Source organism: Crinia signifera, chromosome 1 (genome assembly GCF_055691185.1).
Source record: "Crinia signifera chromosome 1, ASM5569118v1, whole genome shotgun sequence".
Classification (NCBI taxonomy): domain Eukaryota; kingdom Metazoa; phylum Chordata; class Amphibia; order Anura; family Myobatrachidae; genus Crinia; species Crinia signifera.
Window position 1 is genome coordinate 462,487,498 of NC_139217.1, and position 26,736 is coordinate 462,514,233.

At 53.2% G+C, this 26,736-nt stretch overlaps 2 protein-coding genes across 3 annotated transcripts in view; both read left to right on the forward strand.

The window, feature by feature from the left end:
- The first annotated feature begins 4,884 nt into the window (after nt 1-4,884).
- Nucleotides 4,885-16,630, forward strand: C1H18orf32 (chromosome 1 C18orf32 homolog). The gene is made up of 3 exons (XM_083155292.1): nt 4,885-5,009; nt 11,176-11,365; nt 15,786-16,630. The coding sequence occupies exons 2-3, from the start codon at nt 11,186-11,188 to the stop codon at nt 15,858-15,860; spliced, it is 255 nt and encodes an 84-aa protein (XP_083011418.1). The 5' UTR covers nt 4,885-5,009; nt 11,176-11,185; the 3' UTR covers nt 15,861-16,630.
- Nucleotides 16,631-20,888: 4,258 nt separating this feature from the next.
- The window catches only part of DYM (dymeclin), a 276,200-nt gene continuing 270,352 nt past the window's right edge, over nt 20,889-26,736 (forward strand). For both annotated transcript variants that reach the window (XM_083155293.1, XM_083155295.1), the window contains exon 1: nt 20,889-21,018. The gene's annotated coding sequence lies outside the window, so the exon portion shown is untranslated. The remainder of the gene's footprint in view (nt 21,019-26,736) is intronic.

The following is a 26,736-nucleotide window of genomic DNA, read 5'->3' on the forward strand; positions in this document are numbered from 1 at the left end:
TACAAATAAATGGTCAGCCAGTGATTGGCTGAGAGCTCTCTCAGTTAATTGCTGATTGGCTGAGAGAGTTCTCTTAGCCAATCACTGGCTGCCCATTAATTTGTAATGGTTTTTTTTTTTTCCTTGCAGAGACTAGTCCCCGATCCTCCTGCCCAGTTCCCTCGTTTCCCTCGCCGGTACACCGCCCCGCCCCCCCACTGCCTGTGTCCCCTGCCCAGCATTCCAGCGCCCCCCCCCCCCTATTTGACAGCTTACAATGCCCAGCTCCCCCCCCTGCAGCTCCCCAGCATCTACCTGTCTCTTCGGCGTCACCGCTCGCTACTACTGCCTGCCTCTGTCACTGCCCTTGCAGTGTCCCCCACCCGCTGATCCTGCCTGGAGGCTGCACATAAGATTTAGGAAATCTTATGTGCAGCCGGTCCGACTGCCGACTCAGAGGTGCACGGGACCGCGCATCAGATCGGAGGAGATGTCTAAACATGCCATTTGGGCTGATTTCATGGCCCGATTCATCTGAATCGGTTGAAATCGTGCCCAAATCGCATAGTGTATGGGGGCCTTAAGAGTGGGCGACAGGGCACAGTGAGTAAGAGAGAAAAAGAGAGAAGAGTGGGGGAGTGAGGGGACAGTCAGAAGACAGAGGTGACAGTGTATATACATACTTAGTGGCTCTGCTTGTGCTCCACGTCCTCTGTCCTGTTCAACCTCCCAGCGGCGTGCAGCTCTGGCTTCCCGCAAGAGGTAGCAGACAAGTCCCAGCAGTGCGCAGCCTCGGACTCCCATGGGAGGGGGCAGGTGGGTCCAGGCGGTGCATGGCTCAAGCTCCCATGGGGTGAGCCAACGGGGGGTGACACACACGGGGTGAGGAGGGGTGGCGGGAGCAGCTGCGGGTGAGAACTGAGGAGGGAGGAGTACGCAGCCATTGGGTGGATGAGATGGAGAAGGGAGGGTGCGTGGGTGAGGGGTTCGCGGGTGGAGGGTGAGTGCACGGATGAGGGGTGCGAGGGCGTGCGTGGGTGAGAACTGATGGGGGTGGCCGGGGTAATCATGGGTGTTGTGCACGGCCGCCGGGCGTGTGCGGGGGCTAGGTGCAGCCATGGGTGTAAAACGTGTACCTGCAGTGCTTATAGCGCAATCTCCGCGCTCCCGCTGCTACAGCTATCCCCGATTCCCCACGCTCCTGCCGCTTCAAACTTCTTAGTCAAATGGGTGTGACGTCAACTGAGGGAGCGGGTCACATGGGGGACGACATCATCAAGGCTCCTTTCCACGAAGGGAATCTAGCCACTACCATACTAGCATGGACTGAGGAGAGCCAGAGGATGTCTATATACAACCAGCGGCTCCTCCACCCAAATTGGTTAATTGACCGCCTATTGGCCAATCAGGAGTCGCAAGGCCGCTAGGCAGCCAATAGTGCTAATCAGCTGCAGGAATATGCGGGAGGGTGCATGGAGGGCAGCAGGAGGGTGCAGGTGGGGGCAGCAGGAGGGTGCAGCAGGAGGGTGCAGGTGGGGGCAGCAGGAGGGTGCAGGTGGGGGCAGCAGGAGGGTGCAGGTGGGGGCAGCAGGAGGGTGCAGGTGGGGGCAGCAGGAGGGTGCAGGTGGGGGCAGCAGGGGGGTGCAGGTGGGGGCAGCAGGGGGGTGCAGGTGGGGGCAGCAGGGGGGTGCAGGTGGGCAGCAGGGGGGTGCAGGTGGGGGCAGCAGGAGGGTGCAGGTGGGGGCAGCAGGAGGGTGCAGGTGGGGGCAGCAGGAGGGTGCAGGTGGGGGCAGCAGGAGGGTGCAGGTGGGGGCAGCAGGGGGGCTCCATGGAGGGCGGCGGCATGGAGGTGGCAGGGGGGCAGCAGGAGGGTGCCGGTGGGGGCTGCAGGAGGGTGCCGGTGGGGGCTGCAGGAGGGTGCTGCAGGAGGGGGCAGCAGGCGGGTGCAGCAGGCGGGTGCAGCAGGCGGGTGCAGGTGGGGGCAGCTGGCGGGTGCAGGTGGGGGCAGCTGGCGGGTGCAGGTGGCGGGCTCCATGGAGGGCGGCAGAGGGGCTGCATGGAGGGCGGCATGGAGGTGGCAGGGGGGCGGCATGGAGGGAAGCAGGGGGTGCATAAAGGCAGCAGGGGGGTGACGGAGGGTGCAGGTGGGCAGCAAGAGGGTGCAGGTGGGCAGCAGAAGGGTGCAAGAGGGTGCCAGTGGGGGCAGCAGGCGGGTGCCGGTGGGGGCAGCAGGCGGGTGCAGGGGGGTGCCGGTGGGGGCTGCAGGAGGGTGTAGGTGGGAGCAGCAGGCGGGTGCAGGTGGAGGCAGCAGGCGGGTGCAGGTGGGGGCAGCAGGGGGGCGGCATGGAGGTGGCAGGGGGGCGGCCTGGAGGGCGGCAGGGGGTGCATAAAGGCAGCAGGGGGGTGACGGAGGGTGCAGGTGGGGGCAGCAGGAGGGTGCAGGTGGGGGCAGCAGGAGGGTGCAGGTGGGCAGCAGGGGGGTGCAGGTGGGCAGCTGGAGGGTGCAGGTGGGCAGCTGGAGGGTGCAGGTGGGGGCAGCAGGAGGGTGCAGGTGGGGGCAGCAGGAGGGTGCAGGTGGGGGCAGCAGGGGGGCTCCATGGAGGGCGGCGGCATGGAGGTGGCAGGGGGGCAGCAGGAGGGTGCCGGTGGGGGCTGCAGGAGGGTGCCGGTGGGGGCTGCAGGAGGGTGCAGCAGGCGGGTGCAGGTGGGGGCAGCTGGCAGGTGCAGGTGGGGGCAGCTGGCGGATGCAGGTGGCGGGCTCCATGGAGGGCGGCAGAGGGGCTGCATGGAGGGCAGCATGGAGGTGGCAGGGGGGCGGCATGGAGGGAAGCAGGGGGTGCATAAAGGCAGCAGGGGGGTGACGGAGGGTGCAGGTGGGCAGCAAGAGGGTGCAGGTGGGCAGCAGAAGGGTGCAAGAGGGTGCCAGTGGGGGCAGCAGGCGGGTGCCGGTGGGGGCAGCAGGCGGGTGCAGGGGGGTGCCGGTGGGGGCTGCAGGAGGGTGTAGGTGGGAGCAGCAGGCGGGTGCAGGTGGAGGCAGCAGGCGGGTGCAGGTGGGGGCAGCAGGGGGGCGGCATGGAGGTGGCAGGGGGGCGGCCTGGAGGGCGGCAGGGGGTGCATAAAGGCAGCAGGGGGGTGACGGAGGGTGCAGGTGGGGGCAGCAGGAGGGTGCAGCAGGAGGGTGCAGGTGGGCAGCAGGGGGGTGCAGGTGGGCAGCTGGAGGGTGCAGGTGGGGGCAGCAGGAGGGTGCAGGTGGGGGCAGCAGGGGGGCTCCATGGAGGGCGGCGGCATGGAGGTGGCAGGGGGGCAGCAGGAGGGTGCCGGTGGGGGCTGCAGGAGGGTGCCGGTGGGGGCTGCAGGAGGGTGCTGCAGGAGGGGGCAGCAGGCGGGTGCAGCAGGCGGGTGCAGCTGGCGGGTGCAGGTGGGGGCAGCTGGCGGGTGCAGGTGGGGGCAGCTGGCGGGTGCAGGTGGCGGGCTCCATGGAGGGCGGCAGAGGGGCTGCATGGAGGGCGGCATGGAGGTGGCAGGGGGGCGGCATGGAGGGAAGCAGGGGGTGCATAAAGGCAGCAGGGGGGTGACGGAGGGTGCAGGTGGGCAGCAAGAGGGTGCAGGTGGGCAGCAGAAGGGTGCAAGAAGGTGCCAGTGGGGGCAGCAGGCGGGTGCCGGTGGGGGCAGCAGGCGGGTGCAGGGGGGTGCCGGTGGGGGCTGCAGGAGGGTGTAGGTGGGAGCAGCAGGCGGGTGCAGGTGGAGGCAACAGGCGGGTGCAGGTGGGGGCAGCATGGAGGTGGCAGGGGGCGGCCTGGAGGGCGGCAGGGGGTGCATAAAGGCAGCAGGGGGGTGACGGAGGGTGCAGGTGGGCAGCAGGCGGGTGCCGGTGGGGGCAGCAGGCGGCTGGTGCAGGTGGGGGCGGCATGGAGGGCAGCAGTGCGGGCAGCATGGAGGGCGGCATGGAGGGTGGCAGCATGGAGGGAAGCAGGGGGTGCATAAAGGCAGCAGGGGGTGACGGAGGGTGCATGTGGGCAGCAGAAGGGTGCAAGAGGGCAGCAGGAGGGTGCAGGTGGGGGCAGCAGGAGGGTGCAGGTGGGGGCAGCAGGAGGGTGCAGGTGGGGGCAGCAGGAGGGTGCAGGTGGGGGCAGCAGGCGGGCTGCAGGTGGGGGCAGCAGGCGGGCTGCAGGTGGGGGCAGCAGGCGGGCTGCAGGTGGGGGCAGCAGGCGGGCTGCATTGAGGGCGGCAGGGGGGCTGCATGGAGGGCGGCACGGATCAATACATGGCAGCTGGCGGAGAGCAGGCAGCGGCTGCAGGTACAGGGGATGTGTGCACCCCGAGACCCAGTCTGAAGTAGGGAGTGACGGGGACACAGCCGCCAGGTCAGGCTGTCTGAGGGGGGAGCGGGAGGGTGTCCCTGCAAGAAGCCCGGAGAAGCAGCCAGTCCCCCGCCCGCTGTCCTCCCTGCATACCTGCGTGTATGCTCACCGGTCCCTGTTCCAGAGCTGCCGGGATAGCGGCACTGACAGCCGCATGAGTACTGCGAGCTGGGTCCCCCGCTCATTACTTATGCGGCAGCTCTGGAACAGGGACCGGTCAGCATACACGCAGGGAAGACAGCGGGCGGGGGGCTGACAAGCATTGGGACAGCATGCAGGGGGACGGCTCCCGGGGGACTCCTAAATCCCCCGGCGGCACACAGGGGACGTCAGACGGGGGACACAGTCCCCCCTTCCCTTCCAAACCACGCAGCAGTGCACTCTCTCCCCCTCCACCCATCTAACACACCAGGGGCATAGATGGGGGGAGAAGAGTGTAAACGTGTAATAAACCCCCGGGAAACTGTACCTGACGCCGCTGTGGGACTCACGACACGAACGTGCTGCCTGTTTCCTGCAGCGGGAAAACTGTGCTGCGTGCTGACTCCTCCCCCTGATGACGACAGCAGTCACATGGCCGTGACGTCATCAAACCTCCTTTCCACGAAGGGAATCTAGCTGCTACCTTACTAGTTCCGGAGCTGAGTGGAGGAGAAGAGGCGGAAGAAGGTGCTGTTTGTGTGTGTTATGGAGGGAGGGGAGGGAGACGGTACAGGAACATGCTGCACTTGGTGATACATTGTATGTAGGACGGTGTCAGGGACGGGTGAGGGTTTGCGTGTGGCGCAGTAAGCGGTTGCGGGGCAACGTATGGCAGGACAGGGAAATCATACTGGGCAGCGTATGGCAGGACAGGGAGATCATTCTGGGCAGGGTATGGCAGGACAGGGAGATCATGCGGGGCAGGGTATGGCAGGACAGGGAGATCATACTGGGCAGCGTATGGCAGGACAGGGAGATCATACTGGGCAGCGTATGGCAGGACAGGGAGATCATACTGGGCAGCGTATGGCAGGACAGGGAGATCATACTGGGCAGGCTATGGCAGGACAGGGAGATCATACTTGGCAGGCTATGGCAGGACAGGGAGATCATACTGGGCAGCGTATGGCAGGACAGGGAGATCATACTGGGCAGCGTATGGCAGGACAGGGAGATCATACTGGGCAGCGTATGGCAGGACAGGGAGATCATGCGGGGAAGCGTATGGCAGGACGGAGATCATACTGGGCAGCGTATGGCAGGACGGAGATCATACTGGGCAGCGTATGGCAGGACAGGGAGATCATACTGGGCAGCGTATGGCAGGACAGGGAGATCATACTGGGCAGCGTATGGCAGGACAGGGAGATCATACTGGGCAGCGTATGGCAGGACAGGGAGATCATACTGGGCAGCGTATGGCAGGACAGGGAGATCATACTGGTCAGCGTATGGCAGGACAGGGAGATCATACTGGGCAGCGTATGGCAGGACAGGGAGATCATACTGGGCAGCGTATGGCAGGACAGGGAGATCATACTGGGCAGCGTATGGCAGGACAGGGAGATCATACTGGGCAGCGTATGGCAGGACAGGGAGATCATACTGGGCAGCGTATGGCAGGACAGGGAGATCATACTGGGCAGCGTATGGCAGGACAGGGAGATCATACTGGGCAGCGTATGGCAGGACAGGGAGATCATACTGGGCAGCGTATGGCAGGACAGGGAGATCATACTGGGCAGCGTATGGCAGGACAGGGAGATCATACTGGGCAGCGTATGGCAGGACAGGGAGATCATACTGGGCAGCGTATGGCAGGACAGGGAGATCATACTGGGCAGCGTATGGCAGGACAGGGAGATCATACTGGGCAGCGTATGGCAGGACAGGGAGATCATACTGGGCAGCGTATGGCAGGACAGGGAGATCATACTGGGCAGCGTATGGCAGGACAGGGAGATCATACTGGGCAGCGTATGGCAGGACAGGGAGATCATACTGGGCAGCGTATGGCAGGACAGGGAGATCATACTGGGCAGCGTATGGCAGGACAGGGAGATCATACTGGGCAGCGTATGGCAGGACAGGGAGATCATACTGGGCAGCGTATGGCAGGACAGGGAGATCATACTGGGCAGCGTATGGCAGGACAGGGAGATCATACTGGGCAGCGTATGGCAGGACAGGGAGATCATACTGGGCAGCGTATGGCAGGACAGGGAGATCATACTGGGCAGCGTATGGCAGGACAGGGAGATCATACTGGGCAGCGTATGGCAGGACAGGGAGATCATACTGGGCAGCGTATGGCAGGACAGGGAGATCATACTGGGCAGCGTATGGCAGGACAGGGAGATCATACTGGGCAGCGTATGGCAGGACAGGGAGATCATACTGGGCAGCGTATGGCAGGACAGGGAGATCATACTGGGCAGCGTATGGCAGGACAGGGAGATCATACTGGGCAGCGTATGGCAGGACAGGGAGATCATACTGGGCAGGGTATGGCAGGACAGGGAGATCATGCGGGGAAGCGTATGGCAGGACAGGGAGATCATGCGGGGAAGCGTATGGCAGGACAGGGAGAGCATACTGGGCAGGGTATGGCAGGACAGGGAGATCATACTGGGAAGCGTATGGCAGGACAGGGAGATCATACTGGGCAGGATATGGTAGGACAGGGAGATCATACTGGGCAGGGTATGGTAAGACAGGGAGATCATACTGGGCAGGGTATGGCAGGACAGGGAGATCATGCGGGGCCGGGTATGGTAGGACAGGTAGATCATGCGGGGCAGAGTATGGCAGTAGGTTGTAATGCAGCATATAGCAGAGCAAAGGTATCTTGTGGGGCAGTGTATGGCTGATCAGGAGCATAATGCAGGGCAGCATATGGCTGGGCAGGAGGCTGTGGGGCAGTGTATGGCCGATCAGGGGCATAATGCAGGGCAGCATATGGGTGGGCAGGACGCTGTGGGGCAGTGTATGGCCGATCAGGGGCATAATGAAGGGCATCATATGGCTGGGCAGGAGGCTATGGGGCAGTGTATGGCCGACCAGGGGCATAATGCAGGACGACATATGGCTGGGCAAGAGGCAGTGTATGGCAGAGCAAGGAGCACAAGCAGGGCAGCATATGGCAGAGCAAAAGTATGCGGGGCAGTGTATGGCAAGACAGGGGTATCATGCATGGCAGGAGGCTGTGGGGCAGGGTATGGCACAGCGGTATCATGTGGGGCAGGGGGATCATGCCCAGCAGTGTATGGCAGGGCAGTAGGCTGCCGCGCAGCGTATGGCAGAGCATGGATATGGCAGGGAGTCTGCCAGGCAGTGTATGGCTGAGCAGGAGGTGGCAGTGCAGCATAGGACATGTAGGTCATGCAGGTATAATTGCCTTCTTTTGAAAATTAGTTTCAGGGAGATTATATTTGGTAGTAAAATTTTGCACGTGGCACCTAGAAGCGTGGCTGTGTACTGCTACATCTGAGAGGAGTCTTTTAAAATAACTTGTATCCAAAATGTAGATGAGCCCCAGAGCAGTTAGTAAGAGCTACTATACTTGCTACATACTACACTTGCTAAAGAAAAGTCACTGATAGGGATTGTTCATCTATTGTGTTTTACACGTGGTTCCATGTAAATGGCAATAAGACATGCATGTAGCCATAGGGATCATTGTGTTTTATCACCAATGCTGGGGAATGGTGCTGATAATTCAATATAAATGTATCTCTCATTCAATATCTCCATAATGTGGGCTAGGTAATATGAGGGAGATTGCTTGACTAATCAGGGAGAGAGGGAGATAGCTGCTGTTTCAGGGAGTCTCCTGGGTAGGTAATTATGCATGCAGGACAGGAGGATGGCGGATAAGAGATGTTAGGAGGTTGTAGTGTGCTCTGGATAATGCAAGGCAGCATATGGTGGCATAAGAATTTACAGGGTATAATAAGGTGGCACATGATAGAAATGGTCTGTATTGCAGCATTGGCATAGAGAGGTCAGAATAGAATGGCATGGGAGTTCACAGTTTAGCATACCCTCGCCCATCGCATGTAGTTCTAGCAGCATATAGAATTATTCAGTAATACATAATACTAAATATTGTTTTACTTATACAGTAGTAAGCTTGCTCGAAGCAAAAGCTAGCTTCTGTGTCTGTGCATGTGGGAGAAAGAGATGTAGTTTCACTTTGAGCTGTGACAGTTTTTAGCCCACAAATCTCTCCACCCCACCCCCAGTCCCTATCGGCTCCTCCCTAATCTTTGTCTTTTATAGCTCCCTCCATATCCAGCAAGTTTGAAACCTATCAATGTCCATGCAACAATTGCTTTCACTTTCTGTTATGATATCTTTATCACACTAAAGGCCCCCATACACTAGTCCGTCTTGTCTTAAGGTAAGTCTGACCCTATTTTTATTAATCTTCCCCGGCAGCTCCCTGGTTATGGCTCACATACGATTTTGCATTTGATGTGCTATTTTTTTTTACATACGATAAATCGCATGTATAAGGGCACCCAGGGCGCTACCGGGGGAGTGCCAGGGAATCGGGTGCGATACATCAACTCATTCCAACTCATCTTATGTTCTGCAGGTCCGACTCGCATCCATTGCGTGTTCACATCCGATCAGACAACTGTGTTTTGGACACTTTTTATCTGATTCTTTGGCCCGATCGTCTGAATCGGATGAAAAGAGGTCAAATCGCACAAGTGTATGGGGGTCTTCAGGAGTTATTTGGTCCTGACAGGAACAAATAACTCCTATCGCTATCCCTGACAGGCAGCATCTTGAAGGAGGGAATACTGATAGGGGTACTTACCTCACCCTTCCCACATCCTGACCCTAGCCTTCCCTGCTAATGCTTGCCCCCACTTGCCCTGCAGCCTAACACTAACTCCCCCCCTGCACACTACCTCCAATTCCTACAAAGTGCCTACACCTAAAGGTGCGGACACAAGGGGCGATATATCGCCGGGCGATATATCGCTCAATGCCCCCTTTTCATCGGCGACCAGAGATGGTCGCTGATGGAAAGAAACCTCTGCCGACGGTGCCGCAGAGGTAAGCAGCTGGTCACAGGAGCAAGCTCCTGCGACCAGCGATTAGAACAGGGCTGAAAATGGGAGCGCGCACCTGGCGATTTATCGCCGGGGGCATACTCCCCATCACTGGAAATATGGTCGCCAGTGACCATATTGCCAGCGATTTCAGCAAACATCGCTGCCGTGTGTACACGGCTTAAGTCCCCCCCCATCCCCGGCACAACTTGAGCGCTCTCCGGTATACTTACATTTGGCAAACGGGAGTTCGTTGCCTGCATTCATTGAAGTACAGGGCAATAGGTTGGGCAGAGGCCGCATGGAAGACAGACCTGGATCTCCATAGATTTTCACTGTGCTTTGATGGTGTAAGTGGGGGGTTATTCAGAGCTGATTTTATAAATCTATTCGCATTCACCCCCTAGTTTGACTGACAGGAAGCTGCCGATTGGTGGTGGCAAATGACCAGTTTCTGGGAGTGTCAGGAAAACCACAGGCGTGCCTGGGCATTTTCAGGGAGGGTCTGTGACGCCAGCTCTGGCCCCAATCAGCCAGTGTCTATTGCAGGGTTGTGGACGGGTCAGAGTAGAGCACAGACCCTTTCTCTGGTACCAGTCAGCATTGTTTCCTGTTAATACTAGAAGCTGGCTCAGAGGTTCTTTAAATGTAGCTCTGGTTCAGTGTTTGTAAGTATAGTGATGCCATCTAGTGGGGAAACGGTATCGCTGCATGTTCTCTTCCATCTGTAAAACTGCTGGAGATAATAATAAATACTGGTGCACAAGGAACGTGATGTAACCTATATACACTGATTATAGTGCTGTATGTGTTGAAATCTAATGCAGTAAGCACTTCCACATGGTATTGTACTTACATGACTTATAGGTTATAGGTGTAGAAAACATTAAGAAAACCTATCATTGTGATTTATGTTTTTTTTATTAATAATAAAAATGAAATAGCAGTGAGCCTAAAGCTGCGTACACACTTATCTATGTCCAATCTGTCTAGTGGGAACAACAATCTGTTGATAAATGAAAGCATATGCCATTTAACCGTTTTCTCCCAAACCCTGAAAAATGGATAAAAACAATTATTTGCACAGATCTGTCTGAATGACCATAATCATAAGTGTTTGCGAGCAAATGGTCAATTGTTACTTTCTCCCATACATTTCCAGATGTTTGTTCCCACCAGGCAGATTGGACAGATAAATCTGTAGGTGTATATCCAGCTAGTGTGTGCAGATCTGCCTGCAGGAATTCAAACAGGTTGAGCTCAGTGCCGGTTCTAAATATTCCGCCTCTGAGCCACTATCCTCCGGGTGGTACTATGATAGTACGCAGACTGGTTATATTTGTGATTTAGGACTTTTTCCATTCTCTTGTATTGTTTACAAACAAATCCATTTGTGTTCATAAATGTCCCCAAGGGGCATACACATGGGGCGATATTAGATACATTTCTAAGCAATGTGACTAGATCACTTAGAAATGAAGCACTGATCGCTCTGTGTGTATGTCCTGCAGCGATGGCGCTATTGCCCGCAGGGAAAGCCAGCGCTTGCACTGGCTTTCCTGCAAGATTGCGGGGCTTTGTCTATTAAAAATAGGCAAAGCCCCGCTCAGTTTGATCACTCAGCACTCAGCACCGCTGGGTGTACCGCGATGTGTGCTGAGCGGTCATGCTTAAGCCTGTCGCTCATCGAGAGCCGGGTCACTGCGTCTGTATGCCCCTTAAGTCGCCAGCCAGCTCTCTGCATGTCTGTGCCAAGATTAGTTCTTACAATGTGCTTCTTCCTGCAGACCAGCAGCCATGGTGTGCATCCCTTGCATCGTCATTCCAGTCCTCCTGTGGGTCTACAAGAAGTTCTTAGAGCCCATCGTGTACCCGTTCATAGGTCCATTTATCAACCGAATCTGGCCAAAGAAATCTGTTCAGAGCGCTCCGGTCCCCGCTAACAAGGAGAAAGCAGAATGCAACGGCGGCAGCGAGGTACGGGACACTTATATATGTACTGTGTGTGGTACGGGACACTCATGGACTGTGTGTGGGGTACGGGACACTCATGGACTGTGTGTGGGGTACGGGACACTCATGGACTGTGTGTGGGGTACGGGACACTCATGGACTGTGTGTGGGGTACGGGACACTCATGGACTGTGTGTGGGGTACGGGACACTCATGGACTGTGTGTGGGGTACGGGACACTCATGGACTGTGTGTGGGGTACGGGACACTCATGGACTGTGTGTGGGGTACGGGACACTCATGGACTGTGTGTGGGGTACGGGACACTCATGGACTGTGTGTGGGGTACGGGACACTCATTTATGCACTGTGTGTGTGGGGTACGGGACACTCATTTATGTGCTGTGTGTGTGTGGGGTACGGGACACTCATTTATGTGCTGTGGGGGGTACGGGACACTCATTTATGTGCTGTGTGTGTGGTACGGGACACTTATTTATGTACTGTGTGTGTGGGGTACGGGACACTCATTTATGTACTGTGTGTGTGGGGTACGGGACACTCACTTATGTACTGTGTGTGTGGGGTACGGGACACTTACTTATGTACGGTGTGTGGTACGAAACACTTACTTATGTACGGTGTGTGGTACGGGACACTTACTTATGTACGGTGTGTGGTACGGGACACTTACTTATGTACGGTGTGTGGTACGGGACACTTATTTATGTACGGTGTGTGGTACGGGACACTTATTTATGTACGGTGTGTGTGTGGTACGGGACACATATATGTACTGTGTGTGTGGTACGGGACACTTATTTATGTACTGTGTGTGGTACGGGACACATATATGTACTGTGTGGGGTACGGGACACTCATGTACATGTACTGTGTGGGGTACGGGACACTCATGTACTGTATGTGGGGTACGGGACACTCATGGACTGTGTGTGGGGTACGGGACACTCATGGACTGTGTGTGGGGTACGGGACACTCATTTATGCACTGTGTGTGTGGGGTACGGGACACTCATTTATGCACTGTGTGTGTGGGGTACGGGACACTCATTTATGCACTGTGTGTGTGGGGTACGGGACACTCATTTATGTACGGTGTGTGTGTGGTACGGGACACTCATTTATGTACGGTGTGTGTGTGGTACGGGACACATTTATGTACTGTGTGTGTGTGGGGTACGGGACACTCATTTATGTACTGTGTGTGTGTGGGGTACGGGACACTCATTTATGTACTGTGTGTGTGGTACGGGACACTCATTTATGTACTGTGTGTGGGGTACGGGACACTCATTTATGGACTGTGTGTGTGGGGTACGGGACACTCATTTATGGACTGTGTGTGTGGGGTACGGGACACTCATTTATGTACTGTGTGTGGGGTACGGGACACTCATGGACTGTGTGTGGGGTACGGGACACTCATTTATGCACTGTGTGTGTGGGGTACGGGACACTCATTTATGCACTGTGTGTGTGGGGTACGGGACACTCATTTATGCACTGTGTGTGTGGGGTACGGGACACTCATTTATGCACTGTGTGTGTGGGGTACGGGACACTCATTTATGCACTGTGTGTGTGGGGTACGGGACACTCATTTATGTATGGTGTGTGGTACGGGACACTCATTTATGTATGGTGTGTGTGGGGTACGGGACACTCATTTATGTACTATGTGTGGGGTACGGGACACTCATTTATGTACTGTGTGTGTGGGGTACGGGACACTCATTTATGTACTGTGTGTGTGTGTGGGGTACGGGACACTCGTCTATGTACTGTGTGTGTGGGGTACGGGACACTCGTCTATGTACTGTGTGTGTGGGGTACGGGACACTCGTCTATGTACTGTGTGTGCTACTTGGAGATTATTATTACATTTTATTTATTGCTGTACGAGATGGTACATTCCTCCAACCAGTACCTCTGTACCCTGCTCCTAGCCTAATACCTCTCCTCCTATACCGTCACACATTCGTAACTAACTGTGAGACTTATCCATAGCAAATCATTTGATCAAGTAAATTCCATTGAAGCTGATTGGTTGATATCAGCGAATTCTCACTTGTTCACTTGTCAGATACATCGCCTCTTAAAGTCTCTAATCTCTCCCCCATTGTGACCCACACATTCTGTCCAGCTACTGCTCGATGACGGAGATCCCATGCCCATCCAGGCTACTGGAGATATTCCCGCTGTCACCTCACCACCTACTAGACCCACCTAAATCCAGCTTTTGTTCCCACTACACCATAGACAGCACTGACTAAGCTGGCAAACAATTTAGTCACTGCTATGGCTAATGTCTGCTCCTCCATCTTCTGAATCTCTGTCCTTCTACAAACGCTCCACTCCCCAGGTCGCCATTGCATTGCCGTTCCCTGGTTCTTCTCTTACTTATCATATTGCTTTTGCAGTACTGGCTTCTCTGCATCCACCTCCTCTTCGCTTCCTCTGTCCGTTAGAGACAACAAGGCTCAGTCTTAGGTCCTCGGCTTTTCTCTGTCTGGAAAGCGAATTGCCTCTTTTAATGTCTGTTATCTTATGTGTTTGAATCCTTAAACTACATCACCTCTCCTGACTGTTAACCATCTCTGGGGTCACTGTCACTGAATGTTTTTCTACAGTTTCATCTTTTAAGCCATCTCACCACCTCACACTTGGTCTTTCCAAAACAGCGATAACACTATTGGTCGGTGGGATTATTATTATTTCCTGGCCTGGTATCTGGGACTTAGAACTGTCCTAGCTCCCCACATTCAGAACTGTCTTCGCTCCCCACATTCAGTCTGTATCCAAATCTTTTTACATATTTCTAAAAAACATCCGGAATGTGCCCATATCGTAAGCTGGCCATACCTCAGAACAACCTGATAATTTGAAGGTTGTAAGAGTGATCGAATGAGAAATCCGCTAATGACTGCAAGCAAAGCTGATGGGTCATATGTGCAGCACATATGACCTGAAGATCGACCTCTCGACCCATGGGACCGCGCATCGTAACGATATACGTCACAATGTGCACACAATCGATCGCACGACCTGTCAAAATTGTACTGATATTGTTCTAGTGTATGGCCAGCTTTACACAGGACACAGCAAGAACTGCACTGCTTCCCCTCTCCCACACTGATTATTCCAGGAGCCTCCTTGTAAGGCAGGCATGTCCAAACTGTGGCCCTCCAGCTGTTGTGAAACTACACATCCCAGCAGGCCTTGCTATAGTTTCAGCATTCCCTAATAGCAAAACTGTGGCAAGGCATGATGGGACTTGTAGTTTCACAACAGCTGGAGGGCCACAGTTTGGACATGCCTGTTGTAGGGTTGATAAAATCAATTTTTCTATTCAATTTTGCTTATATATGCAAAATCAAATACTATCCGATCCCGATGCATCGAAATCGAATAGAAAAATAGACTGTGCAGGAAAGACTATATATACTGTAGTGCAGAACTGTACTATATAGTCTACATTGAATGTGTACACTGCGCCGTGCGATTGGATCGGGATTGAATAGAGAGTACATCGCACCGTGTGTACACTGCTCTTCCCCAAAACAGACTTTCACCCCTACAGTTCATTTTGCACCTACAACCTTCAAGTTCTTCCTGATAACTCATCTATACAACAACTGATATCATTCCTGCCCCATTACATCCCACTATAGAGTCCCACACAGCTTCACTCTTCCTTCATGCGTCTGTATCCAGGTTGGAAATCCTCTCTCTCTCTGTTACTACTCTGTTCTGCGCGGTCTAATCCTGGAATCCAAACATCCCGATCCCGGGATTGGCCACCCTAGTCACTATCTACCTGCAAATCCATACACAATTCATGTACCATATAATGATTTCCCCAGTCTGTGCAAATATCAGTAAGTCTGACCCTATCAGTGACAGAACCAGGCTAATCAAGCCCAGTGCTGACATCACAGACCCTCCCATAATCCTCTTGGGCATGCCTGCGCTTTTTCTGACACTCCCAGAAAACTTCAGGTAAACTCCCCCAAACACCGACTTCCTGTCAATCAAACTGCGGGATTATTGAGATTAGATCATACGCCTTTTCTGTCGCCATTTCCCCTCGTGCATGCACAATGTGTGTGGAATGCAGTCATTCAATTATCCATCGAGCTACGAATTCGCTCAACTCTAAATGAGGCCCCTAGTCCGTAATAACGGCAGAGTCTATTGGCGGCTGACGCATTTATCAGTGTGCTGATACTGACCATTTATACTTCGCTGGTCATTTCTGATCAGGACACCTTTATCTATGATTCTAGTAGTTTAATAGCCTTCCGGTCCCCAGATCATGTTCCGATCAATGTTCCAGACCTACGCCTAGGAAAACCCTGTTACTGTCGTATTTATTTGTATAACAGAAGGACTCGGACTGATCCCTGTTTTTTTCACTTTGCAGCCACATAGTAACGGAGTGGTAAATGGAAGCGTCGCCGAGGGACACGGAGAAATCGCCAATAAAAAGACAGACTAGAGCGTCTCCTGCTTACACAAGGACATCTATTAATAGAAGCTGTCAATATTTTATTTATTGACCGTTCAATGTAAAAATAACAATTTTGTATATATTAATATATTGCATTCCAGATTTTAGACCTACTTTTATTGCAGAAATAAGTTCCAATCACAACCCGTAATAAAGTGATTTGTTGCACCCTCTATATGCTAATCCCTGTTTGCCCCCTTTGGTTTGTGTTTTGGTACAGGGCCTCCTATAGACGTAGCAGATCCAGTTCAGAAGTGTAATACTATACCCCATGGCGTAGCCATGCTGCCTTATGTACACAGAAAGGTTTGCGGTTTGGAGACGCGATGTGACGATAAAACTGCCAGTATGCTTCCTGAAGCTGCAAGCGGGTGCTTTGATCAAAGGGCCAAAATTGTGTGCGATGGCGTATTAACTTTACCGAACACAAAACTGTGAGGAGTAGGTCAGGCACCTCTCTATACACTGTTTACTGGTGGAAAGGCATAAATGTTTTCATAGCCTCCAAGCCGGTGGTTCCCAAACTCCGTCCTCAGGACTCCACACTGGTCACCCTGTGTATCACCAACTCTCACATTCTAAAAATACACAGGTGACCTGGAAAACATGACCTGTGGGGGGGTTGTGAGGACCGAGTTTGAAAACCAGCGCTCTTATCTAAGACTAGCTTTATTTAATTCTGCCTTTAACACATTAAGAGTGATTGGTTGTAATAACTGTCAGTCAAACACGGCATTAAATAAATACATATAAATTAACCCTTGGATGTAGAATGTGATTTTTATACCATCTTATGCAACGCAAAAATACTTGAAGCCCTGGAAGATATTTTGAATGCAAATAAATATCCATCCAACATATTTGTATAAACCAATATTTAGAGCAAGTCTGGCCCATTACCATGAAGTAGCGAGACATTGCAGGTAATTGCTGGTTGGAAATCAGCTGCGCTCAGCGCTGTCGTGTGTATGGCTTATATGAGGCCCCTAGTGCTCTGATGTCCCCAACCTGTATGGCTTAGTGCAGTGGTGGCCAAACTTATCCTCAAGATCTACCAACAGTTCATGCATACCTCCCAACAGGACCCTTTCCAGGAGGGACACCATGCTCTGCTCCTGGACTTTCCCCTTATGGGGCAGATGGATTAAACCTTAACAAGAGATAAATGCAAGGGTAATAAAGAGATATGAACATCCAGCCAATCACATCCTAACTGCCATGTTACAGGCTGTGTTCGAAAAAAGTCAGTAAGGAGCTGATTGGCTGGATGTTTATCTCTCGTTATCACCCTTGCATTTATCTCTTGTTAAGGCCTAATACCCTTTTTTTTTTTTTTTGGCAATTTACTTGTTCAACACAGATGAGAGTAATCATACATTGGGGCAGATCCCAATGTATGATTACTCTCATCTGTGTTGAACAAGTAAATTGCCAAAAAAAAAGGGTGCTTCAACACAGGTGATGGCATTTATAAATTAAGAGGGAAGTCCAGGAGCAGAGCATTGGGTCTCTCCTGGAGTCAGTCCTGTATCTCACGCCACCTGTGGATCTATAGTTGGAATGAATGCAGCAGGTTTGATCATGTGACAGTTAGTAATGACTACAGCTGTGCACCAGCGGATTCGGAAAATGTGGACCGACGGTAGATCTCGAGGACCGGTTTGGGCAGCCCTGGCTTAGCGCAGGGTTGCCTACCTTACCCTCTCCATGAGGGAGAAATGCTCTGTTCCTGGACTTCCCTGGTAATGTACCATTGCCATCACCTGTGGGGAGCTAGGTAATTGATAAGAAAGGTGTCACCACAGGTGATGTCAATCCTACATTACCAGGGAAGCACTTTCTCCCTCATAGAGAGGGTAAGGTAGGCAACCCTGGCTTAGCGGGATATCTGTACCTTTTATACCATATCTCCCAACATGTCTGACTCCAGGAGAGACACAATGCTCTGTTCCTGGACCTCCCTGGTAATGTATGATTGCCATCACCTGTGGTGAAGCACCTTTTTCGAGCATTGTGTCCCTCCTGGAAAGGGTCATGTTGGGAGATATGCCTTATACTGCCTTGGTTGTGCTGATTATATAGAAAGGTAAAGCCCCGTACACACGGGGGAGATATATTGCTCAGTGTCTCCTTTGTATCAGCGACCAGAGATGGTTGCTGATGAAAGGGAACCTCTGCCAGTGGTGCCGCAGAGGTAATCAGCTGGTCACAGGAGCAAGCTCCTGTGACCAGCGATTACAATGGGGCTGAAAAGGGGAGCGTGCACCCGGCGATTTATCGCCGGGGCACACTTCCATCACTGGCAATATGGACGCCTGCCACCATATTTCCAGCGATTTCAGCCCCTATCGCCCCCGTGTGTACACAGCTTATGATGCGCCTTGAACACCAGCCTGGTCTGTTAGGTCAGAAACTTCCAAAGTAGTAATTTATAAACCACAGATAAATTGAACGATGCTTAGTTGTGGCATTGGTTCCGCCTTGTATGCTAACAGCTAGGCACCCGCGGTTTTTCAGCTTAAGGATTTAAGAAACAATGCAAGTACAGCAACCAACCAGAAATAGACAGGGATGCCCACCGGAGGTTAATCTCTGCGCCACAAGACTTACAGCATGAGAAAACACAAGGTATTCTGGTCACCCAAAGGGCTTGTGCAAAGAGAGGTGACATGACAACAAATGGAAAATATGAATGTATTTGCCAGGGGAGGGATTTCTTTGCTTTCAGAAAACCAGTGTAATAATTGTAACGGGTCTGCAGTGAGGTCCAGACTAATAATTATCTATATGCATCTATCTATCTACATATATATATATATATATATATATATATATATATAGACTAGGTGATTCATCGCGCCCTACGGGCGCTCTTCACACCGGCGTAAGGGGCTGCGCCCCCTTAATTTGTGAACGTTTGTATATGAGAAATATGTTTAGAATTGTATGTAAGATGCCTGTATTGCCACTTGAGTTATAGGTGAAATGTGTTACATAGAGAGCATATGATGTGGAAGGGGATGTGTATTGTTTTGTTTAATTAAAAAGCGGTTACAGAGTAAGATGTACATTGATAGTGTGGATGGTACAGTGACATTTGTGGGTGTGGGGGGGCTGTGTGTGCGTGTTGTTTAGGTGTGTGTGTGCAATAGTATAGTAGGGTGTTTTTGAGTCAGCGGCTCCCTACTGGCGGACGTCACGACACAGGAAAACAGGAGGCTGGGTAGTGATAGGGGTGTGTGGGAATAAGGGGGACTAAAGAGGAGGGTGGGGGACACTGTGCAGCTTCTGCCAGTGGGTGGGTGTACAGTGTGGCAGTACAGGTGCCCCTGAGTGTCTCCTCCTACTGGGTGGGAGTTCGGGTGCATGAGAGCAGGAGGCTGGGCTATGAGGCATGATAGGGGTATGTGGGCAACACAGCGTCAGCGACTCCCCAGTGGTGGAAGTTACGGTTCAGGAGAGCAGGAAGCTGGGTAGTGATAGGGGTGTGTGGGCATATGGGGGACTTAAGGGGTGCCGTGAATTGCGGGAGGGGCGCGGGGGTGCCGTGAATCAAGGGAGGGAGGGGGCGTGAATCGTGCGAGGGGGGGTTGCGGGAGGGGGGTGCCGTGAATCGCGTGCAGGGGGGGGTGCGAATTGCAGGAGGGGGGGGGGCACGGGGTGCGATGAATCACCTAGTTGGTAATATATTCTTGTAGCAGGATGGTAGGATGTTGCTGTCATACAGAATGCATTTACATAAACAGTAATAGTGGCAGTAAAAGATCTGACTTAAAACACCTACAGTAAAACGCGATTCGCGGGAGGGGGGGGCGCTCACCTGGTAGCTGTTGAGTAGCTGGGCAACATGGGGGGGCAGAGGGTGTCTTGCACTGTGGGCTCACTGGGCTGGTTCTCTGTCATGTGAGTCAGTCATGTGAGTCAGAGGCTCCACCCAGCGTTAGAGCTCCAGACACACTTTGAGTTACAGATGTAGCCAAATATATAAGAGACCAGGGTTGCCTACCCTCCCAGAAGTGGCCGGGAGGCTCCCGAAAATCATGTCCCCCTCCTGGCCCCCAGAAAGGTGGGCAACCCTCCTGGATTCTGAGGGATCCCCACTCCCCCACACTGATCGTGGCATCCTCCCCCAGACCGCGGCATATATATTAAATATGGCAATCCGTAGGGTAACCTCCTGGCTGCCCCACTAACTATCCATGTCAGCCCGAAGTGTGGGCTCCCAACTGATTTTATAATGCGTGGCGAGCGGACGCGGAAAATGAGCCTGAAGCGTCGACGCGGAATACACGTCAAGTAAACCGCGTCTGCTCGCCACGCTTCAGGCTCGATTTACGCGTCCCCTTACAGGGCTCGCCACACTTTATAAAATTAACTCCATGCCGATGTGGCTATGAACAGGTCGGGAGGACGCGTCCCCTTGTGGGGCTAACTGCGTTCGGCATGCTTCGAGCTGACGTGGACAGTGGTGGTGTGCTAAATCGCATCGCATGCAAATGGTGTTTTGCATGCGATGACACACAGACATAGGGTTCATTTGTTGGGAGCCAATTAACCTAACAATATATTTTTGGATTGTAGGTGGAAACCCACGCAGGCATGGGGAGAATATACAAACTCCACACAGTTAGAGCCGAGGTGGGGATAGAACCCATGACCTCAGTGCTGTGAGGCAGTAATGCTAACCATTACACTGTTATATATTGATATAAGGATATATGGAGATAGATTATATATCTATATAGTCAAATAGTCTTTGTGCAGTAGGTAGAGCTTTGACGCTGGCTAAGCTGGTACTTATAGTTCCACAACAGCTGAGGGGAGGCTGGATCTGCTGCAGCAGCAACACCAGCACTGGGCCCCGCCCACTACAATTTGCACGCCCAGCGGCTGCGCCCACCTGGCACAATTTACTCCCCGACCACGCCCACACGCCGCGCAGTAACCAGGCACCCGGGCATGACCCCGCCTTCATGGACCTGGGCGGAGATGTACCTAAGGTAGCCCCGCCCACCCTCGCTGTCAGTTGGAGGGACGAGCGGCAGGGCGGGGTCACGTGACGGCGCCGGTGACGCTGCTGTTTGCTGCGACGTGGTGTAGAGATGGCGGCTGAGGCGCAGTGACAGGAGAAGGGGAGACCGGAGAGGTAAGAGACGCAGCGTAACCTCCTCCTCATTATAATGTGATGCCTACAGGACACTCCCTGTCCTCACACTCATCCCTGCTACAGTGCACTCACTGTCCTCACACTCATCCCTGCTATAGTGCACTCACACTCATCCCTGCTACAGGGCACTCACTGTCCTCACACTCATCCCTGCTACAGGGCACTCACTGTCCTCACACTCATCCCTCCTACAGGACACTCACTGTCCTCACACTCATCCCTGCTACAGGGCACTCACTGTCCTCACACCCATCCCTGCTACAGGACACTCACCTGTCCTCACACTCATCCCTGCTACAGTACACTCACTGTCCTCGCACTCATCCCTCCTACAGGACACTCACCTGTCCTCACACTTATTATTTATTCAATGTTATGCCAAGTTTTTTCTCCCTGTATTGTTCCTTTGTACAGCGCTGCGAAACACTTGTGGCGCCTTATAAATAAAATTATAATAATAATAATCCCTCCTACAGGACACTCACCTGTCCTCACACTCATCCCTCCTACAGGACACTCACCTGTCCTCACACTCATCCCTCCTACAGGACTCTCACCTGTCCTCACACTCATCCCTCCTACAGGACACTCACCTGTCCTCACACTCATCCCTGCTACAGGACACTCGCTGTCCTCACACTCAACCCTCCAACAGGACACTCGCTGTCCTCACACTCATCCCTCCTACAGGACACTCGCTGTCCTCACACTCATCCCTCCTACAGGACACTCGCTGTCCTCACACTCATCCCTCCTACAGGACACTCGCTGTCCTCACACTCATCCCTCGGACAGGACACTCGCTGTCCTCACACTCATCTCTCAGACAGGACACTCGCTGTCCTCACACTCATCTCTCGGACAGGACACTCACTGTCCTCACACTCATCCCTGCTACAGTGCACTCACTGTCCTCACACTCATCCCTGCTACAGGGCACTCACTGTCCTCACACTCATCCCTGCTACAGGGCACTCACTGTCCTCACACTCATCCCTGCTACAGTGCACTCACTGTCCTCACACTCATCCCTGCTACAGTGCACTCACTGTCCTCACACTCATCCCTGCTACAGTGCACTCACTGTCCTCACACTCATCCCTGCTACAGGGCACTCACTGTCCTCACACTCATCCCTGCTACAGGGCACTCACTGTCCTCACACTCATCCCTGCTACAGGGCACTCACTGTCCTCACACTCATCCCTGCTACAGGGCACTCACTGTCCTCACACTCATCCCTCCTACAGGGCACTCACTGTCCTCACACTCATCCCTGCTACAGGGCACTCACTGTCCTCACACCCATCCCTGCTACAGGACACTCACCTGTCCTCACACTCATCCCTGCTACAGTACACTCACTGTCCTCGCACTCATCCCTCCTACAGGACACTCACCTGTCCTCACACTTATTATTTATTCAATGTTATGCCAAGTTTTGTCTCCCTGTATTGTTCCTTTGTACAGCGCTGCGAAACACTTGTGGCGCCTTTATAAATAAAATTATAATAATAATAATCCCTCCTACAGGACACTCACCTGTCCTCACACTCATCCCTCCTACATGACACTCACCTGTCCTCACACTCATCCCTCCTACAGGACTCTCACCTGTCCTCACACTCATCCCTCCTACAGGACTCTCACCTGTCCTCACACTCATCCCTCCTACAGGACACTCACCTGTCCTCACACTCATCCCTGCTACAGGACACTCGCTGTCCTCACACTCAACCCTCCAACAGGACACTCGCTGTCCTCACACTCAACCCTCCAACATGACACTCGCTGTCCTCACACTCATCCCTCCAACAGGACACTCGCTGTCCTCACACTCATCCCTCCTACAGGACACTCGCTGTCCTCACACTCATCCCTCCTACAGGACACTCGCTGTCCTCACACTCATCCCTCGGACAGGACACTCGCTGTCCTCACACTCATCTCTCGGACAGGACACTCGCTGTCCTCACACTCATCTCTCGGACAGGACACTCGCTGTCCTCACACTCATCTCTCAGACAGGACACTCGCTGTCCTCACACTCATCTCTCGGACAGGACACTCGCTGTCCTCACACTCATCTCTCGGACAGGACACTCGCTGTCCTCACACTCATCTCTCGGACAGGACACTCGCTGTCCTCACACTCATCTCTCGGACAGGACACTCGCTGTCCTCACACTCATCTCTCGGACAGGACACTCGCTGTCCTCACACTCATCTCTCGGACAGGACACTCGCTGTCCTCACACTCATCTCTCGGACAGGACACTCGCTGTCCTCACACTCATCTCTCGGACAGGACACTCGCTGTCCTCACACTCATCTCTCGGACAGGACACTCGCTGTCCTCACACTCATCTCTCGGACAGGACACTCGCTGTCCTCACACTCATCTCTCGGACAGGACACTCGCTGTCCTCACACTCATCTCTCGGACAGGACACTCGCTGTCCTCACACTCATCTCTCGGACAGGACACTCGCTGTCCTCACACTCATCTCTCGGACAGGACACTCGCTGTCCTCACACTCATCTCTCGGACAGGACACTCGCTGTCCTCACACTCATCTCTCGGACAGGACACTCGCTGTCCTCACACTCATCTCTCGGACAGGACACTCGCTGTCCTCACTCACCGTTTCTCACACTCATCCCTCCTACAGGACACTCATCCCTCCTACAGGACATTCACTGTTCTCACACACTCACCCCTCCTACAGGACACTCACTGCCATCACTAGCCTGTTCTTACACTCATCCCTCTTACAGGACACTCACTGTCTCAAATCACATCACTCATCAGTCCTCATACTCAGGGTATGGGTAAAAATCGGACTAGGACCAGACCCCCGGACATCAAAATCTGCAGTCCGGAGCTAGTAGCATCTGGTCCGGGGGTGTCCTGTCCAGGGGAGGGGGAGCTGCATGTGACACCTGTCACCAGGGAGTGGAGGAGGGGGAGAATAAAGCCTCCCTTTATGGTCCGGGCATGTAGCAAAAACCGGACGGTACGGACCACACGGGGAGGATGTATTCTCCCCATCTACATGTCCCTGATGATAGCTATATCAGGGGCCCCCTGGACAAGACTCCCCCCTGGACTGGACACTACAAGCTCCGGACTGCAGATTTTAATGTCCGGTCCGGGGTTTAGTCCGGTTTTTACATAGTCCCTCATACTCATCCCTGCTACAGGACACTAACTCCTGTCACTGCTCATTCATCCAGGACACTCACTGTCCTGACTCCCATTATTATTATCCTATATTTTTATGGTGCCACTAAGGGGTTGCGCAGCACCTAATTACAGTGTACATAAACGAATAAGAAAAACAGTGACTTACAGGTGACATAACCACAGCTGCATCAGCAGGCGACACTGACATAAGTATCAGGGGGCAGAACACAGTGACTTACAGGGGAATACAATAGAGGACAAGTACAGGGCACATAACCACAGCTGCATCAGCAGGCGGCACTGACATAAGTATCAGGGGGCAGAACACAGCGACTTACAGGGGAATACAATAGAGGACAAGTACAGGGGACATAACCACAGCTGCATCAGCAGGCGGCACTGACATAAGTATCAGGGGGCAGAACACAGTGACTTACAGGTGACTACAATAGAGGACAAGTACAGGGGACATAACCACAGCTGCATCAGCAGGCGGCACTGACATAAGTATCAGGGGGCAGAACACAGTGACTTACAGGGGAATACAATAGAGGACAAGTACAGGGCACATTACCACAGCTGCATCAGCAGGCGGCACTGACATAAGTATCAGGGGCAGAACACAGTGACTTACAGGTGACTACAATAGAGGACAAGTACAGGTGACATAACCACAGCTGCATCAGCAGGCGGCACTGACATAAGTATCAGGGAGCAGAACACAGTGACTTACAGTTATATACAATAGAGGACAAGTACAGGGCACATAACCACAGCTGCATCAGCAGGCGGCACTGACATAAGTATCAGGGGCAGAACACAGTGACTTACAGGTGACTACAATAGAGGACAAGTACAGGTGACATAACCACAGCTGCATCAGCAGGCGGCACTGACATAAGTATCAGGGAGCAGAACACAGTGACTTACAGTTATATACAATAGAGGACAAGTACAGGTGACATAACCACAGCTGCATCAGCAGGCGGCACTGACATAAGTATCAGGGAGCAGAACACAGTGACTTACAGTTATATACAATAGAGGACAAGTACAGGGGACATAACCACAGCTGCATCAGCATACAGCACTGACATAAGTATCAGGGGGGTAGAAAACTACAGGAGTTTGTTAGAGAAGGACCCTGCTCGCGAGAGCTTACATTCTAAAGGGGAGGGGCAGACAGACAGAGGTGACACAGATGGGGTAGACAGTGAGTGTGGCATAGAGTGTTATGGTGAGAGTTGGCTGGGCTTGGTGAAGAAGTGGGTCTTGAGAGCTCATTTGAAGTTTTGTCTAGAGGTGCAGAGTCCAAGGGAGAGAGGTAGGGAGATGCATGTGAAAAGTATTGGAGGTATGAGTGGGAGGAGGGACGGCATGACGGGAGTGTAAAGGGAGATGAGGTCAGAGAAGTAAGTGTGGGAAGCTTGAATTGGAGTATAAAAAGGGAAAGGAAGCCAGTGTAGGGCTTTTAAGAGAAGAGAGGGGGACATAGTATGTTTGGCGAGGATGATGAGCCGGGCTGCAGATAGATTGGAGTGGAGAGAGGTGTTTGTCAGGGATTCCACATGGGAGGAGATTACACTCGCTGCCCCTCCCGTCCTCCCATTATTCCTCCTTCCTGCAGGACATTCACTGTCCCCACTTTTATTAACCAGTCCTCACACTCATCCCTCCTACTGGAAACTCACTGTCCCTCTTCCCATTACTCACCTGTCCTCCTACTCATCCCATCTACAGGTTAGAGGTGCCAAAATGGGATCCGGTAAAATGAAGGAGCCATGGCCACCGGGCAGGGCCTCCGGGAGGGGGCTTGGGTATGCCCCAGTGGAATAAAAATACACTCAATTTGTGCAGGATGCAAGCTGAATTGCACAGAGAGAGAGAGAGAGAGAGAGGGGACAGAGAGAGAGAGAGAGGGGACAGGCTGCAGCTGTCTATTGCCCCAGCTCAGCACACGGCACTGAGCAGTATGTGTTCCCTGAAAACTCACCTCCTCAGGCAAGCCTATCATATTTAAGTTCTACACGCATAACCCTCTGATGCTATTACTGGTGCCTGTCCTTGTGTTTCCCTCCTATGTCCCTATAGATTGTAAGCTTGCAGCAGGGCCCTCCTACCTCCAAGTCTGTCTGTTGTTACCCAGTTTGTTTTCTCACTGTCTACTATTGTAAAGCGCAACGGAATCTGCTGCGCTATATAAGAAACTGTAAATAAATGTGCTGAGTTGGGGAGAGAGGCTGTGCTGCAGCTCCCTGCAACTGGGGAGGGGGGAGCAGGTCCCGAGTCCCTCTACCAGACCCGGGCCTGGTTAAAAAGTACTCGATGCCACTGCCTACTGGACACTCACTGTCCACTCCTCCAATCAATCAGCCTTCCAACAGCACACCCACTGTCATCACTCACCAGTCTTCACTTATCCATCCTACAGGACACTCGCTGTCCCCGCCTCCCATCTATCCTCATTCCTACAGGACACACACTGTCCCCACCTCCCATCAATTCCTATA